The sequence below is a fragment of the Ambystoma mexicanum genome, chromosome 12 (genome assembly GCF_040938575.1).
Source record: "Ambystoma mexicanum isolate Mex_15411 chromosome 12, UKY_AmexF1_1, whole genome shotgun sequence".
NCBI lineage: Eukaryota > Metazoa > Chordata > Amphibia > Caudata > Ambystomatidae > Ambystoma > Ambystoma mexicanum.
In genome coordinates, this window is record NC_090936.1 from 5,209,503 (window position 1) to 5,228,149 (window position 18,647).

The following is an 18,647-nucleotide window of genomic DNA, read 5'->3' on the forward strand; positions in this document are numbered from 1 at the left end:
TGGCGCCGAACATAATGCAGTCTTGAGCAACTCGAATGAATGTTGATGCTCCGTATTCCATGGCAATGGTGAAGAAATACCCTTCTTCGTCAAGGCCAACATCGGTTTTATCACTAGTGAGAAGTTTGGGATCCATAACCTACAGTAAGAAGCCATACCTATCAAGGCTCTAACTTCCTTTTGTGTATTTGGGACAGACATGCCAGAAATGTGTTTTATTCTTTCAAGTGTCAATCTTCTTCCCTCCTTTGACAGGAGATAGCCTAAATAGGCGACCTCCTGGCAACAATATTGAAACTTTTTAAGCGAAGCTTTATGACCATGCTTAGCTAGATGGATGAGCAACAACACAGTGCCCTCTTTACAAGAGCTCTCAGAGTCAGCGGCTAAAAGCAAATCATCAACATATTGAAGCAACGTACAGGTAGGGAGCAATCCAAGGGTATCAAGCTGCTCTTTCAAAGCCCTACTATAAATACTAGGACTCTCAGTATAACCTTGAGGTGCACAAGTAAATGTGAATGAGCGTCCCCCTAAGGTGAACGCGAACAAGTATCTACTATCCTCATGTATAGGAATACTGAAGAAAGCATTCTTTAGGTCCACAACACTGAAGTGAGTAGCCGTAGCTGGAATCATGGTTAATATTGTCGTCACATCGGGCACAATTGGAAATTGCGGAGCGACGACTTTATTAATGGCACGTAAATCAATTATAAAACAAAATGGAATTGCATTGTCACCTTTTTTGTACACGGGTAAAATCGGACTATTGCACAAACTTCCTGCAATCTCCTCAATCACCCCACGATGCACAAAATCGGAAACAATGCTCTTCAAAGCTCGCTCGCCTTCAACTGAGATCTTATACTGTGGAATACGGGGCAACTTAATTCCATGTTTAAAAACTATTTTAACAGGCTCAATCTGCAAAACACCGACATCATTGTCATCAACTGCCCACAAACACTCTGGTACATTACTGAATTCTGGCGGCAAAGGTCTAGTCAAGAATTGCGAAACAGAAAATTGCTGTGGTGAAATCGTCAAACGCACTCCATCAGAAGAACAATGAATTACCGCATTTAATTCCTTCAACAGATTCAACCCCAGCAAATTCTCTCCACAATTCGAAGTCAAGAGAAATGGACAGTGGTCTGTAAAGGGACCCAAAGAAATAGGCACCGGTGAAGAAACCGGACAAACAACTGGTGTGCCAGAAAACCCTACAGAAACATTGGTTTGCCCTGACAGTGGAATGTTTGGAACCCGAGAATGATCAATGGAGCACTTCTGTGCTACAGTGTCTATCAAAAATTGATGTTTCCTATTTCCCACTACCATTTCAACGAAGGGACCTTTCTGATTAACGGGAATAGGTGTAGGTTCCAAACCCTGCATCGGGCAATCCTAACGAAACAAAATATCATCAAAAGGAAGCTCTTCAGATAGATATGCAGCAGAAGGATGATCAAATATGTTTCTAGTATCCACACTCGAAGTCTGATTATCCTGTGAAAAAGGTTGTTGGGGATCCTGCGAAAACTGGCCTCTACCAGGGCCCCCTACACCCGGGCGACCTCTGGATCGTCTACCCATATTTCCAAATGTGTTATTCGACCTCTGTCGAAGGACGGGGCATTGTGCACGCCAATGACCCTCCTGGCGACAATAGGCACACTGGTTAATATTCACAGGACCCAAGGGCACATTCCCTTGTGGAACATACTGACCTCTAATCTGCGAACTACCCCCTCTGGGGCCTCTAACAATTTGCTGCAACAATACTTTAGTCTTCAAATCACCTTTTCTCTTCTCGACTCTATCTTTTTCATTATTGACACGGTTCTCGTAGTACTGAGCCATGTGCAGTACTTCTGATTGGGATTTCGCCTGCCAAGCGCTCTCAGAAGACATAATTTGTGACTGGATGTCAGGCAGCAATCCACGTACAAATTCGTCCACAAATAATCTTTTCCCAGACTCTGTGCCTAAGTCTTGTCCACTGAAATCCGAGAATACCTGTTCGAACCGATTAAAGAACTCGGTAGCACCCTCAGATTTTCCTTGGACACAGGCCGTAAGCTTGTCCCAAATAATTCTCTTTTCGGGGATTATAGTTTTCAGTTTTGCAATTATTCTGTCAGGCAAAGTTAGTATCACCTGAGGTGGTCTCTCACCAGCTGGCCTTTCCCCATCAAGCCTAACTATGTTAGCCCATGTATCTCCCAACCCTGGTACATGGTCTATAGTTCTAACTTGTTTCCACAAATCTACAGGCAGGAGTACAGGGAATAGCAAATCAATGTCGCCTAGGGTAAACACTGAGGACTGCAAAACGGACTCTATCTCTTTATAGAACCCTGTCGGATTTTTCCTAATGTCAGGAATAGTTTGTCTAATAGTATTCACTTCCTGTCGTGAAAACGGGACGTGAACAAACTGCGATACATAATGTGCAGGAATGTCCACAGCAGGTGTACCTGCTGCAGCATTAGCAGGAATCTCAACCTTTGGGACAAATGTCGGAGGAACCTCTCTCATAGGCAACTGAGATGTAGGCAACTCCGAACGCTTACTAAGCAACAGAGCTAAGTCGAGCGCTAAAGCAGTTGAAGTGTCAAGTGAAAAAGCTCTCTTATAAATGCTCAATAACTCTGTGGGACAACTAACCTTTCTCTTTAAACATTCATCCTGCAGGTACTCTACCATTACCTGTATCACTTTCCTCTGCATTTCTAGCGTATATTGACTGTATGTGTCATATACCTCAACTGGAGTTATCGATATGTCTGAAATCCATCTAATCGCATCTTTTGTACAAATTCGCGCCTCCTCAGATGTCGATTTACGACACGGAAGAAATCGTTTCTGTACATACATACTTTCTTCTTCGTCATCCTCATTCCGTAACCTTTTCAACTCCTTTCTATACTCAAATATCCTCTCAACATGCTCATGTACCTTCTCCACAGTGTCTCTTGAAAACGCTAAAGTATTCAGGTCCCTCAACCCTTGTGGGAGGTCTGCATTATTTAATTTACCCCCACATTACACATAAATGAATCCCTAAACCTTCAATGAAAACATTTTTCTCAGGAAAATTATCCATATTAGAAAGTGTGGCAAGAACATTAGCTCGATCATCTCTCTCCATACAATGCTTAGCCCATGCAAACAAATCCTGTTTCTTTTCTGTAGGAACAGTATTACGAGTAACAATCCTCGACCCTGCACCCTGATCAACTACAAGCGGTACAGAACTACTTGGGAGTGAGGGTGCAGGCAAATTCAATGGAGGTACTATTACTGGTGCAATGGGAAGAGGCAGAGGAGCAGGTGGAGGAACAACAACCGGAGGAATAGGAACAACAGGTTGAGCAGGAATAACAGCAGGAAGAGGTACAGCAGGAGGAAGAGGAACATACGGAGGTGGTGCAGAGGCACCAGGCCTTCGTTTATTTAACAATTTGTCGATAAACTCATCAGAAACATGAAGATCTTTAGAAGGATAGATTTTCTGAATACCGAGTGAGAAAGCCCTGTCCATATTCATAACCGACTCAGACTGTTTGTCCTGATCATATAACAACGCCTTTTCAGCATTTGTTTTATGACGGCGCACATGTTTTTCCCTACTTTTAAGCTGCTGCAACGCTTCTCTTTTCCAATTTTGCAAAACATCAAATGCTGCAGGTCTGGCCTTCTTTTTTAACAAGACTGACTCTAAATATTCAATACGAGGGATCTCAAAGCTGCCTTTGACTAGCCACTGAAGTTCGGAGGCATGTCTGGTTTGTCTGTGCCAAATTTTATTAAATACTACACTTCCAATGCCATGCTTACAGTACATAGTACATGCCGGTGACCCCTCCTGTGGTGCTGGACGGCTAAATTCCAAAGATTGTCTATCGCTGCGGAATAATGCCCTAAAGCAGCTAGACAATTTCCCAGGCATTTCTCAAATACTCGGTGTTACCTGGTCAATAATTGTGTCTGCAGATACAATGTGCCAAATTCAAATTGTCAGGGTTGAATTAAGAGTCGGGTCACAACTCACCTGACCAAACCTAAGGAGGACCGATCGGCTTACAAAGGACTTACCTAACGAATTTTACCTTGTGTATGGTGATTTCGGCAAATCTGCCCGCCTCAAAAAATTGACCCTCGTCAAGATGCCGTCTCAGACCACACGGCTATCGTCCAGGGAACGGATCGTGCAGCGCTGTTGAGGTGTTGCGTCTCGTTCAGTCGGGCCCGTTATGTCACACCGTCCGATCCCGGTCCGATAGCGTGCGTCAACCTTTAATAATCCGGCATCAATCTTGAGGGTCCCTATTCCGGGTGCCAACTGTGAAAACAAGGAAATAATATGAGGCAGGGTAACCAAAAAGGAAACGCACCAAACACAGGTTACAAAGGAACATACAAAGTACTTTATTTTATACTGAATCCAGTTACAAAAGAACAGAACAAAATTCAGATAGCTATCGACCCTCAGTACAACACAGCGAACTGCAGCGTGGTTCGGTGTGCTCAGTGAGTGCAAAAATTCATTGAAACAGTCAGGCTTTTATACATTTCTCCAGCCTGTTGTCCAGCCTTTCTTCAGGTTAACCATTCCATAAATAAGTTACTGCTCTGGGGTCACTTGCCAGGTCAAATCTAGTTCATCTTAGGTTTATACATTAACAAGAAGAAATGGTAATAATGTATGCTCTAGGCCTAACATTACAATGCTGGACTTAATTTATACAATATAGTTAAGCAGGTGTTCTCATTCAATTATAGATCATTTTCGGTGATACAGGTAATCCTTTGCACACAGGTCAGCAGAAGGACAAGGTCTCAGCTCATGACCCTAACAAGTGACCTGCAGGCAAGTTATACATTAGCTGTACAGAGGTCATGACAATCGAGTTCTGTTCTGAATAACATAGGCTACCATTTTAGCTCACATGGTGACTTTATAGAGCAAGAAAACCTAAAATGGCGGCTTGACCCAAAATGACAGTTTACATAGTTTCTAAGGTCAGGACCTTGCAATGCGAGTTTATTCACATGTAGTTTATAAGCAGCTTGGCGTAGGCCAATATACATATATTCATAGCAATAGGAGGCACGATATAATTTCTAGTTTGTCAGCAGAAGCGGCAATATTCGTAGACTGAAAAAGATTGTCTAATGTCTGAGTCTTGAACTAAAGAATCATTATGTGTGATGCTGAAAATATGCTTTAAAACCGGAACAGGCGTCGTTACCGCTACTAAACATGTAGTCAATAAAGCTTCAGCATTGGGTACATCAGATAAACAGAAATGTGATATGTTTAGCACTTGCTGTGCTAAGTAGATCCACATATTTTCTTCTTGGGTGATCATAGGAGAGTGTTTCCTCCGTCCTACAAAGGGCTCCTGTACAACGGGCATCAAGGTTGTTTTCACTTGCTCCAGATGTTTGTCGCAATTCATGGATCCATGTCTTCGGTCTGGCGAGCTTGTCGGCACTGGCATACGGTTGCTTGGGGACAACATTATTCATCACTATCAGTATCCCCTTGATCACTGGCACAGATGTAACATTGTTCACTGGTGACAGAAGACTTTTTAATCCATCCAAAGGGAGTCCATTTAGTGCCACAGTCACACCAACCAGAACCAGGATCCACAAAGCAAACCCAGAAAAGAGATATCTGTGTTGCACATCACTCTCTTGGGTAACATTTGTCGGCGGGGACATATTGCCACTTCCTTCTACCAGGTTCCATGACTAAAACCACTTGATCTTTGCCTGATGCAATGACATCTGCTGGCACTGGTGGACCACTTGGCTGTTCCACCCACACCTTTGCACCCGGTATCATGCTGTCTGAAGAGCCAAAACCTTGATCCCCACGGTAGTTAACACTATAGGAGGCTCCCCTTTTTTAATCACGGACAACTTAATAGGAATGACTATCAGTTGGGCCACTCGATCACCCTTGTGGATTGATAACAATTGATCCCCACTATTCATTAGGATGACTTTAATCTCGCCTTCGTAATCAGCATCAACTACCCCTCCCAACACTTGAACTCCCTTCAATGCTAGGCCAGATCTAGGGGCAATCTATCCTAAATGCTTTGGGGGAATCTGTACTCCAATCCCTGTTTCAATTACAACTATTCCTCTTGGGTCTACTCTGATTTCTTCATTGGAATGCAAGTCTACCCCTGCTGACTTTGGGGTTGCTCAATAGGGAGCTAAAGAACCTGGTGTAATTTCCCAGTACAATAGTGTTTCTCTGACTGAATTGGGTTGAACCTGCAAAGTAGGAGTCATTAATCGCATCAACGGAGTTTCATGTTCATACACAGGTCTATTGTTCAACACCTGCACCGCATCAAACCCACGATCACGCCAGCCTGCTAGACTACCGTCTCCAGATTTGCGCAACTGTTCTTTCAGTAACCCATTCATTCGTTCAATTAGCCCTGCTGCAGCTGAGTGGTAGGGTATATTGTATACGCACTCAATGCTTTTTTCCTGACAAAATTTCTGGACTAATTTTCCTTTGAAATGTGACCCATCGTCACTTTGAATCAGTAAAAGGCACTCCATAATGTAATATGATCTGGTCTAACAGTCTGGTTCAATTGGGTTGCACGTTTGCACGGCAAAACCATCAAATATCCCGAGTATGTATCTACAATAGTGCATGCATACTGACAACCTCCGCTGATTGGCATAGGACCAATATAATCAATCTGCCAAATTTGACCTGGTAATTTTCCTCTTCTCAATGTACCCCGAATAATCTGAGGGATAGGTCTATGCTGTTGGTGTTGGCACACAGGACACTGCAAAATAATGGTTTTCACTAGTTCTAAAGGAAGACTGATGCCTCGAGCTTGTGCCCACCTGATAGTAGCCTTTTCTCCAAGGTGCCCACATTTCTGATGGGCCCATTTGGCCAAACCTTCCATATCGTCTTCCCGAGCCTCTGCATCCACTGAGGCAATCTTGGTGTGTTCATCTGCAACAAAATTAAACCAACATTCTAATGAATCTGTAGCACAATGCGCGTCTACATGATATACAGTGACTTCACTTTGTAACAACATCTCTGCAATATCTTTCCACAGTTCTTTTCCCCACAATTCTTTCCAATTAATTTTCCATCCATTCTTTTGCCAAGTTGGCAACCACACTGCCAATCCATTTGCCACCGACCATGAATCTGTGTACACATAACATTGACCAGGGGTCTCTTGTTTCAATGCTTGGTAAACTGCGTAAAGTTCTGCGAACTGACTGCTCTTTCCTTTCCCTGTCGTTGTCAACATCTTTTTGGTTTTGGGATTGTACGACACTGCTTTCCAGTACCGCTCAGTTCTCACATATCGAGCTGAACCATCCGTGAACCAAGCATGCTCTGTTTGCTCCATGGTCAAATCGCTGTAAGCGGCTCCCCATTTCACGGGAGACTCACATTTTTCAGGCACTTCCGGTGGTATGTAATCTGAGGGTGGTATGTTAGCTACTTGTTCATGTAATTTTGCCACACCACCCTTTCCTGATTTAGCTCTGTCTTGAATATACCATTTCCATTTAATTATGCTGGCTTCTTGAGCATGTCCTATACGATGCGTTTTAGGAGAGCTCAGTACCCATTGCATGATTGGTATTTCGGGTCTCATGAATACATCATGGCCCACCGTCATCTGCTCGGTATAAACAAGAGCCCAATAACATGCCAGCAATTGCTTCTCACATGGAGTGTATGAGTTACCAGCATCGGGCAACTTACGACTCCAAAACCCTAATGGCACACGTTTCCTGTCTTGTTTCTGCCACACACTCCAGTTAGCATAATTGTCTTGCACAGACACATTCAATTCCACTTCACCTTCCTTTAAGGGCCATGAATCAAGCACCTGCTGCACAGTGTCTTTCGCCATCTCAAATGCTTTCTGCTGCTCCTCCCCCCACTGAAACTCATATTTCTTTCGTGTCACCTTATAGAGGGGGGCCAATATCTGCCCTAAATGAGGAATGTGTTGTCTCCAAAACCCAAACAGTCCTATAAACTGCTGAGTTTGCTTTTTGTTCTTTGGAGTGGTGAATTCAAGTATTTTCTGTCGAGCTTTTGGCACCATTTCTCGATGCCCATGATGCCACTGAATCCCTAGAAATATCACTATTTCAGCTGGACCTTGAATTTTACTCGGATTAATCTCCCATCCTTCCTTCTTCAATCCTTCCATAATGACTTCTAACTGGTTTTGCACACTGCGCTCATCCTTGCCCTGAATCAAAATATCATCAATGTAGTGAGAGATTTGTATGTCAGGTTTACACGGTATCTTGTCTATGTGCTCTGCCACCAGCCAGTGACAGATAGTCGGGCTGTGCATGTACCCCATGGGTAGTCTCGTGAAAGTATACTGACGTCCACCCCACGTAAATGCAAACTGTTCTTGACACTCATCAGCAATTGACACAGAGAAAAATGCGTTGGCTAAATCAATCACTGCATACCAAGTCCCCTCGAACTTTTGGACATTCTCAATCAAGGTAATGGCATCTGGGACTGCGGGCACTAAGGGAGGAGTGTGCTTATTCAACTCCCTGTAATCCACCGTCATCCTCCACGACCCATCTCCCTTTTTAATGGGCCAGAGAGGATTGTTCCATGAGGTGGTAATAGGGCGTAATACACCCGCCTCCACGTACTCTTTAATGGTGTCTGAGATTTCCTTATGCCCCCCAGGAATGCGGTATTGCTTCATTGCTAACCGCTTGGTTGCCACCGGCACTTGCACTGGGGCATCTTCAATTTGCCTACGGTAATGGGTGTACAAATCAATGCACTCACCCCAAACTGGTAAGTTTTACCTCCAAGTCCCAAAGTCAACCCTTCCAGAATGTCAAAGCCAATTATGTACTCGGGTATCGGGACAATCAACACTTGGTATTTTTGCCTCTTTAAATTGCCTATTTTCATCTCCACTCGCGTTTGCACTGCGGGGGTCTCCTTTCCCCCTAAACCTGTGATCGTAAACTGTTTGCCTTTAAATCGTGTCGGATTACCATGAATCAAAGAGGCCCCCGTCCCGGTGTCTATCAATGCTCGCACCCCTTGTGTATTTCCTGGCCCCCAAAAAATCTTATCAACATGAGGCCGCCTATCCACTTTTATGCGGGCAGACGCTGCCGGAGCTTGGCCGAAGCCCTAGTCAAACTTCAAATGAGTGTGACTTGACTCCGCCTCTAGCATTGCACTCACCACCTTTCTCAAATCAGCGTATGTCGGCTGGTACGGGGAAGGTGTCCCCATAGACCCTTCATCTTGTTCTTCCGCAGGGGGAGCAGAAGGTGAGGCGTCCCCCTGTGGCGTGGTGACTACTTGTTTCTTAACCTGTTCATAGCACTCTTTGGCTGCAAGTCCTCGTGTTTTGTATAATTCATACATTACTTTGGTCTCAATGCCATCAATTTCCTCGTGTGGCAAACCATCTTTTAACAAAGCCAGAAACCTGTCTTTTCGGGACACTCGGGAGTCTCTGCTATCTTGCTGCCTGTCTTCAGTTCTTCTCTCACTACGCCCCTCTCTCTCCCATGGCTTGTTATCACTCTTGTCCCACTCTCCCAAATCTGCAAGTTGCTGAATGGCATCTGCTACCTCATCAGTAGCCTTGCCCGTCATGCCTACGAGCAAAGTCATAATGACACTTTTGTATGCGGGTGGCGCAGTTCTAATCACCATGTTTCGAGTTGAAACTGAGAGCTGTACGGCTCCCATGTGATCAGGAGCATCTATGTGAATAGCCTCTTTCATAGCATGCTCTCTGACTTTTTGAATTGCTTCTCTCAACGTATACCACTTTGTTTCTTCACTAGGCCAGTCTGTGGTAATGGGGTATTTACGGTTACATGCTTGGGCTACCAGGTGCAACAAAGACACCTGAGTATTTTGACCATTTGCATCAGGGGGCGGTCCTGCCCATAAGACCTCCTGTACATTGGTGTCAATTGACAGGGGTAAAAAACGGTGAATCCGTAGAATCTACCAACAATCCTGCTGCACCCCCATCTAGTAATCTCACCATCCATGTCAATAAAGCTTCCCCTGATTTATGCCTCAAACGGCTAATAATGTCCCCAACCTCCTGTTGTGTGTAATCCTCCAATGTGGTTAAATCCACCATACCACCACCAGGATTCTGTGGGCGTGGTCCGGCTCGCCGCCTTCTAACAGGCTTTGCTGCCACTGTTTTCTGTTTTACCTCTGGTTTGGGTTCAGACTCTTCTGCAGAACTACTTTCTAGACTGGTTGAATCAAAAATATCCCCATCCCATTTGTCTGGATCCCAGTCAGCACCCACGGTAGCGATTACAGTTGCCACCTTTTTTTTGTTGACCCCTCCCCGTCTTTTCCTATATTTGTAACAAACTACTCTGACTGCTGCCCTCTCGGCCACCGCCTGATATGTGTTGGCTTTATCTTTAAACAGTTTCATTTGAATCTGCTGCATTAACGCCGTTTGCCTTTCTGCAGCCAGCTCTCTCTATAATCTCAAAACCTCATTTTTCATATCCACCTGCCTCTGATGTATTTTCCTATAAGCATGGAAAAGAACCCAACCTCGCCTGCCTAATGCCGCACATTATTTACCACGTTCTACTGAAACTTGTTGCAAGCATGCCATGACATCAGCCGGATCAGCATCCCCCAATCCTTGATCCCAAGTTTCACTTAGCCCGGCTCCACAAGCCCATGCCTGAGCCAACTTATCATATGGACTCTTAGTCCAGCCTGGAATGACAATATCAGAGCATTCACCTCCAGCGGTAACACTCTTTTTCCTGAACAAACTATTCATTACTGCAAAATGGTACAAAACCTCTTTATATCTATTTTTTTTTTCTTTCTGCAATCACTCCCACAAGCACGGACACACCATCAAGGGAAGAGAGAGAGGGAAAAAAAACGCTTAAAACAGTTCAACACTCGCTGCCAACTTACTTTTGCTTGCAAGATAACCAAAGCCTATCTACGTTCAAACAGATTATTTGGAACACTTCATCACAAATAACCCTGCTCACAGCGCCATAATGTATTGCTCTCCTCTGAAAAGTGCACGGAACTACCATAAATCAACAATGCAATTAGAGCGCATACTTCGACCCAAAAACAGACAGACACAATAATTCACAGCCACGCACCCTTTAGAAGATAATCAGCTCTTTATGGCTATTTATTCAAAGCTTACAGGTACATAGAAATAACTCATAAAACTAACATGGCCATAAGTAAAGAAAACCAAAAGAAATACATCACCGTGAGCGTAAATGTTGTCCTCATCTCGTCCAGAATTGGCTGGAAGACTCTGGGGGGACAGCCAGGAAGAGAGTGCTGCAGCTCACAGGAAGGCCAGACGGAGAGTCCTTCTCTGGCTGAAGTCTCACCTGACCCCTCCAGGTTTCCGCCTATATAGGCACTCCAAAAAAAGGAGTTAATTCTCGAATCTTCTGGAATTGCACCTGCGCAGTTGAGGGATAGCCGTCGATTGCCAGCTGGGTCAATCGAGAGCACCCCCCCCCCCCCCCAAGGAATGCAGGGCCTCCCTGCTCTAAAACTCAGAAAAAATATGCTCCACGGAGAACAGTAGCAAGTCATGACAACGTTCGCTTTTCCCAGCAGAAATGGCCTTGACTGCATACCAAGTTTGAAAAAACATGTTTGTCTCAGCACTGTGAATCTAACACTTCAGCAAAATGTGTGCAGCCTTTCACTGCGGAGTGAAGTAAATATTCAACATGGCTGCGAGCACTCCCAGAATGCATTGTGCTCCCGCGCCATTTTGAACTAAGCATAAATTGAGCAGAACAGCATTCTCAAGGTATACTCAGGAGAATACCCTCTGGTTTTTCTCACAGGGTACCATGCAGGATGGATTTGTACATCTGGTGGAGGATGGGAGGGAGGAAGCCGAGCAGTCATTGCAAATGGGCCTGGACGTTGCAGACTGCATTGGTCGCTCAATGGGGTAGGCAGTAGTTATGATGAGGCAATCCAATTTGAAAACCTCTGGGTTCTCTCCAAATGTTCAAAACTGCCTAGTTGACATGCCTTTTGAGGGAGATATGCCCTTTGGACAAAAGGCGGATGACTCTTTAGAAAAATTCCAAGAGTCTAAGATTGCCGCTGAGTCACTGGGCCTAGCTGCTCAGCCGGCCAAACCTGCTTTCAGCTTTGCCTCAAGGGGCATAGGCTAAAGGCTTTATGTACCCTATGGCAGAAAAGCGAAGCTCCTGCAATCCAGACAGAGACAGAGACGTTTCTCGCATCCTGGAAGGGGCAGAGCGGCTTCAAGAGGCCAAGCGGCGGGGGCGGCCACGCCATTCTAACCCGCTTAGATTTCACCTCACACGATTTACTGTTTGGTGGACGGTTGGCAGGGCATTGGCCCCAGTGGCAGATGATTACCTCCAATGCCTGGGCCCTGCAGACAATTCAATGGGGTTATTGTCTGCCTTCTTAAGAAAGCCACCGGACAGACCCCCTCCAACTCCTCCAATCCAACCGGACAGAAGCTCCAGGAAGTACTGAGAGGAGCATTGTTGTCAAGGGGTGCCATGGAAGAGGTACCTCCCAAACAGAGTGGGTCGGGCTGGACACGCCATCGCTATTGGATCCAGTTCCTGGGGGTGGTCCAGTGAGGGAGGATCACCTCTACTAGACCTTCTACTAAATTGCTGTATGCGTGCGGGTGGAGAAGATTTGAGACATAGTGCAGGGAACGCGAGATTGACGCAATGTCTTGCCCACCACTAGAGTGATGGAGTTCCTTCTGTCACTGGCCTCAGCAGGCCTTCAGGTCACCACAGTCAAGGGGTATTTGGTGGCCTTGTCTGTGTTGAAAAGGTCCCCGGATCAGGGCTCTTTCTTTACTATTCCGGTCATGGCCCAATTCCTCAAGGGTCTTCTCAATATGTTACCGCCAACCCCTTTTGTTGTTCCAGATTGGGACCTTAATCTAGTTTTGACCTTTTTGATGGCAGCTTCGTTTGAGCCTATGCATTCTTGTTCTTTGAAGCTGTTATCCCTTAAAACAGCTTCTTGGTTGCAATCACATCAGCCAGGAGAGTTAATGAACTGCAGCCATTATGCTGCACACCACCATTTCTGTTTTAGTTTTAGAGAAAAGGTTTCTCTCAAAGAAAGGCCTTGCTTCCTTCCAATCTTTCATCTTTCACAATCTATTGATTTGCCTGTGTTTTACCCCCTCCACACCCCTTGAAAGAGGAGGAGCGTTTTCACAATCTTGACCTAAAAAGAGCCTTGAGCTTTTACGTTGCCCGTACATATGAGTTCTGGAAAACGGACTAGTTGTTCGTAGCCCATTCTCGTTCTCGCAAGGGTCTCGCCATAACAAATCAAACCCTTTCACAGTGGATTATTTTATGTATATCTGAGTGTTACCAGTCAGCAGGCAAAGAGCTTCCGTCAGGATCAGAGTGCATTCAATCAGAGGGTTTTCAGCTTCCACAGCCCTACAGACGGGGGTTCCTGTTAGGGACATTTGCCGTGCGGCCACGTGGTCTTCTTTGCATGTGTTCACCAAGCATTATGCTTTGGATGTAACCCGTGGGGCGGATGCATGCTTTAGTAGGGCAGTTCTGCAGAACCTACTTGTTTAATACTTTCGGCCCTCCTCCGTTATTCTACCTGCTTGGGGAGTCTATCAAGATGAGGAATCTGCAGGAGAAAAGCAATCCATTGAAGGAGACCCTAATGATCTTTCTATGGATTCTTCTCCTGTAGATTCCCCTCACAGCCGTCCCTGCTCAGAAAGTGTTAAGGCTCAACCCTTCTATCCAAGTGAAAAAGACTTTGTAATGGCTCTCGGGTGTCCGTTTTCACTCATCATTCTTTCAACAACAACAAAAAAGACCAAATAAAACCTTTTTTCAAATTCAGTGGGGTGCCTCCCTTTGGGGTGTTCCAATTATGGTGTTTTTTACAGGCTGGTTAGCCTCCCTCTCTTTGTTTTCCTCTGCAGCGTTTGAGCACAGGGGAAAAAGGAGGGAACTGAAGCATGGAGCGTAGTGACGTTCTATATATACAACGTCTGCCATCACTTCCGGAGCCGACGATAGACGGCCGAGTCGAGGTTCACTATGCCCCCTGTCAAAAAAGTTTCTTAGAAGCAGAGCTGGATGATGAATATCTATCAAGATGAGGAATCTGCGGAAGAAGAATCCATAGAAAGATCATTACGATAAGTAATTTTTCCTTCACTTTTGTCGTTAAAGCTAGGCTTGAGGCAATTCTTTGGGTTCGTTCGGGCTCGCAAGCTGCCATCTTCTTGCATCCTGATCTCAATGTCACCGGGCCTAGTAAGATCTTTTTCTTCCCTCTGTTCCCCCTCCCTTGCCTCGTCACGCCTTGAAACACTTGTGTATAGTTGTTTTATAAATGCCATATCATATCATATACCTGTGAATTTTAAATTGACCCTTGTCTAAGGGCATGAGCTGGATTTTTTCGAGGCACTGAATTGAACATTAACCCTTTAAAAATAGTGTTCATACTTTAAATGCATTTCTCCAGTTCAAACTAGTAACTGGAGCTAATGTCATGTGAATATTGCAGTTGTGTTCTCTGTTATAAAGCGTCTCTTGTGTAGGACGCCTTTTACTGTCTTTTGCAATCTAAGCACAGTGTTTTTGCTTGCATCTTAAATTGTTTGGCGTTGCTCTGGGGGGGATCTGTACTTTATTCCAGCTTCCTACTCTTCTAGGAGTGATGCCAGACTGCTCTTCCACATTCGCCGGTGAGAGTTTGGACTTAGTGGAAATCCTTGTGCACACACACTACCGGTTGGTCTCTCTGAACCCCTCTCTAGAGTAACTTGGATAAACCTCCTAAGAATCAGACCCACTTAAAATGTTGTGCCTGTACTTCCCTTTGGGTGATAACTCATCGAGACCAGTGTCTCTATCAGAAAGCCATCCATCTGTCCTACGATTTCCCATGAGAATCTAATCTCCAGTTAAACCAATACAAGTCCTGCTGAACCACCCGACTGCCCCATAATACACCTCTTCTGAGGCCAGCGGTACCTTGGACCTTGCGGCTGACCCTATCTAACGGGGCAAATGCTGAAGAACGCCCCTCCACCGCCCAGACCTGTGCATGCAACGATACCTCCATTCCAGATGAGATCAAGAAGACAGAGTATTTACCTTTGTGTCGCAGGTCCCTTATATAAAGGGAAACAGTGTTTCCAAGTATTCATGTCTACATCACTCCACCCCGTCAGAGCTAGCGTTGATTTCCCGACCAATGAGGTCACCAGGTCAGCCAAGGAAGCCCAGAGGTTCCGCGTTTGTTTAGATTTGAGAAGGTAATGACACCTCCTATCCCTGCGGTCGGGGGGGAGTGATTCCGAACCCTTGGTCCCAAAGGCTTTGTGCATCAAAGGGTTAAAAAAAAGTCTCATAGCCCAAAGAAGATGGTGTTTACTTCAGCTGAATAGACCAACCAAGAAATAAAGGAAAAAAACGTCAAGGTGACAATGCAGAGGGTGACCCTCCCTTCTAAAGTCTTGCAGGTAAGCCCAAGTCATTCTCCTATGTATCCGGGTATTCTAAAGTACATCCCTGGCATCTTGGCGACACAGCACAAACCCGCATGTGGAAGCATCCAATGGAAGGAATAAAAGAATTCTTGCATCAGCCGAGAAGAACCCCTTAAATAGAGTAGGCTTCAAGGGCAGCGAGTTGCGCCAAAGAGAATGTGTGTGTTTTGTGTTTTGTTTTTGATGCTTTGTTTGAGAACTTAACTGATGTTTTATTTTTACAGACAGTCGATAGGGGAGCTTCAGATGCGGCACACCAGTGTTCGGGAACTTTCACCTCACCGTGTTCAAAGAGGTAAACCATATTTATTATTATTGAGGCAGAACGTGTTTAGACCACTCATTATATTGCAATTGTCTCCAGCTACAATCCTTGTTTAGCAGAGCTTGGATATACCGTCATGCATGTCGCAAACCTTGCATGTCGCAGTGATGGACAAAGCCCAGATGTTCCCTTATGTTTACCACCAAGCTTGCCGTGGCCTCACAGCGCCAAAGCGAAGATGCCCACACAAGTTAATGGTGTCACGCTAAGATGTGGATCTGTTTTTTTAGCTGCCTCACACCCTTGGGTGGGACATGCATTGAACCTTGAGGTGACATGAGAATGTTAACCTTGAACTTCTGCCATTCAGTTTGCCTATGGCATCTGGACCAGGGGGGGAGAGCTTCATGCATTAAACCTCCTGCATCAGAACATTGCCTGGGAAAACTTGGCTACAAGTGCCCCTTCCACCATTGTATCTGTTCTTGGTTGAGCACAGTAAGTCTTAAAGACAACCCAATTCTGCATGCACACTGACAAAATATGGAACTAGGCAGTGGCAAAATGCATCTTCACCCATTCCCTGTTTTCCGCTACCGCGAGGAGGTAATGAAGATAGATAATTGATGTTCATGCGTTCAAGTTAGTTACGCTGAGAGGATTTCTCTTAATTGTGACATAATACCTGTGTAAGCAGATGCTGTGTCGTTGCAATCCATGTACGAACTGTGGCTGCCGGAGGAAGTATCCAAGTACTTGTGGAGTTCCTGCCTCGAGAGTCCAAAAATAACCCACGAGGCTGCTGTCCGGGGCAGCAGGCATTTAATAAAATGTGGCAGCTGATTGTGGCATGACTGCTATGGCTGTTGGGACTATACTTTTTGCGATTATCGTGCCAATAAAGATGTAGCTGATTACCTTGGCTCTTAACCCCTATATGCAAATACGGTGTAATGGATCTCCCATTTAATAACAACAATCACTCTTCAACAGAGACTCAGAAGTCCTTTTCCCCAGTGCAAGATGCAAATCCAGCCAGAGTCTTCAGTCATTTCAAAGATTGTGGCTTTCCTTGCCAATGTGCATCCTTTAGTTAACACACGGAAAAGAACTTGAAATGATAACAGAAATGCAAAACCTTCTCCCCCACCCGTCAGGAGTCCAGAATATGCATTTTACCTGCTGAGGTGCAGATGTTTCCAGTGTGCCTCTCAGAGTAGGGGGCTGAAACCTTAGTTATTCTTCATCTGTGGTTGCCCAGGAAACTTAGTTTCAACCTTCACTGTCCTCATCCTGAGCCTTACTCCACCCACCACTCCTCTATGGCTTTCATCCGGAGGCCAAGAGGCCCTTGAGACTTGATGTCCTAGAAGTCATTCCAGGGGGTTCAAGACGCTAGTGCTCCCGTTGTGGTGATCGTATAATCTGTGCCAAAGAGACAAGATTTTGACCTGTCCTCTTGTGACACAAAACATTATTATTATTATTATTTAGTTCAGATGGTTACTTCAGCGGGAGCGCGGTCTTAAGAAAATGAATACACTAGCGCACCATTAAGCCATGTGCATGAACTCTTGTATGTCCCAAAACCTCACATCTAGCATAACATTGTGTCAGGCAAGCAAATATTAATGTGATGCTGTGCCTCATATATTATCAATTTAGCTGCTGGACTCTATTTCAGTTTCACGTGCCACGCATGGGTCACTAGCCAGTGATTAATCCAGAATATTACAACCTATATACCAAATTTGAAGTTGGCTTTGCGATAGCTGCATAAATAATACATGCCAGTATGACATCCATGCTGCCCACCCTCCTCCTCTCCCCCACGATCCTGGGACCTTGAATCGACAGAGTCTTCAGGTTTCATTTTGTACACCAAGGGATTCAGTCGTGGAAGAGGAAGGAATCCCTCAGATGTCAACTTTGAACAGTGAACATAGAGGAGATCTTTCGACATGAACACCTGTGCAACTTCAAGAAAGCAAGAAGATGGATATCGGATGAGGTCCCATATGAGAATCTATCTAAATACTTTGGTTAACTGTAAAGTTCTCTGAGCTTTAAAGTTGTGGACTCGTGAACAAGACTCCTTTTAAGTGTTGTCCGTTGTGTAATCATAACCTCCTGTGAATAGTGCGATGACGCTGCATCATTTACATTACCTGCGGGGGCTAGTGGGATTCCCCGGCGACCTCCCCCCCACCCCCCCTCTGTGTCCTGTTAGTTCAGGGAGACATTATGGAGTGGATATCTTTGATGCCCCACCCCTGAGACAGCCTGTCCCTTGTCAATGCAGAGTCCATATCTATTAACCTTTACAATATCCCCAATCGATATTCTGACCATTTCCCACTCTGTTGGTGGACCGGAAGAATCCCCAACTGCAGCTCCCTTGCACCTCTTTGTTGACACTGAAAACACAGAATGCATTCAAGATTTCCCTAAAAGAAGTCTTTCTCCATACTATTACCGAATGCCCGATTCTAGGAGAGATTTCAGAGGGTCTGTAACAAGGCTTCCAAATGAAGCACCAAGGAATGTCACTTGAACATCGTTTATTTTCTTTGCCAGAGTGTTTAATGTGTCCTCAACACTGTTCTGGTGGTTATTGTCTTATTCCTGGGTTAATCCCCAGGCGAGACTTCTTTCTCACTCCTTTTCCTTGGTCTGGGCCCCTGCCATGGCTTTCTCTCCTAGGCCGAGGCCACATTCTTCCACCTTCTCCACCCTTCCCTTGGTTGGGGCCT

The 18,647-nt window shown here is 45.1% G+C and overlaps 1 protein-coding gene across 2 annotated transcripts in view; it reads left to right on the top strand.

Annotated features, from left to right (window-relative positions):
• OPTN (optineurin) overlaps positions 1–18,647 on the top strand; it is a 198,742-nt gene that overhangs the window by 153,640 nt on the left and 26,455 nt on the right. For both annotated transcript variants that reach the window (XM_069627795.1, XM_069627794.1), the window contains exon 13: positions 15,854–15,924. In XM_069627795.1, the coding sequence (XP_069483896.1) occupies positions 15,854–15,924 (71 nt within the window). The remainder of the gene's footprint in view (positions 1–15,853; positions 15,925–18,647) is intronic.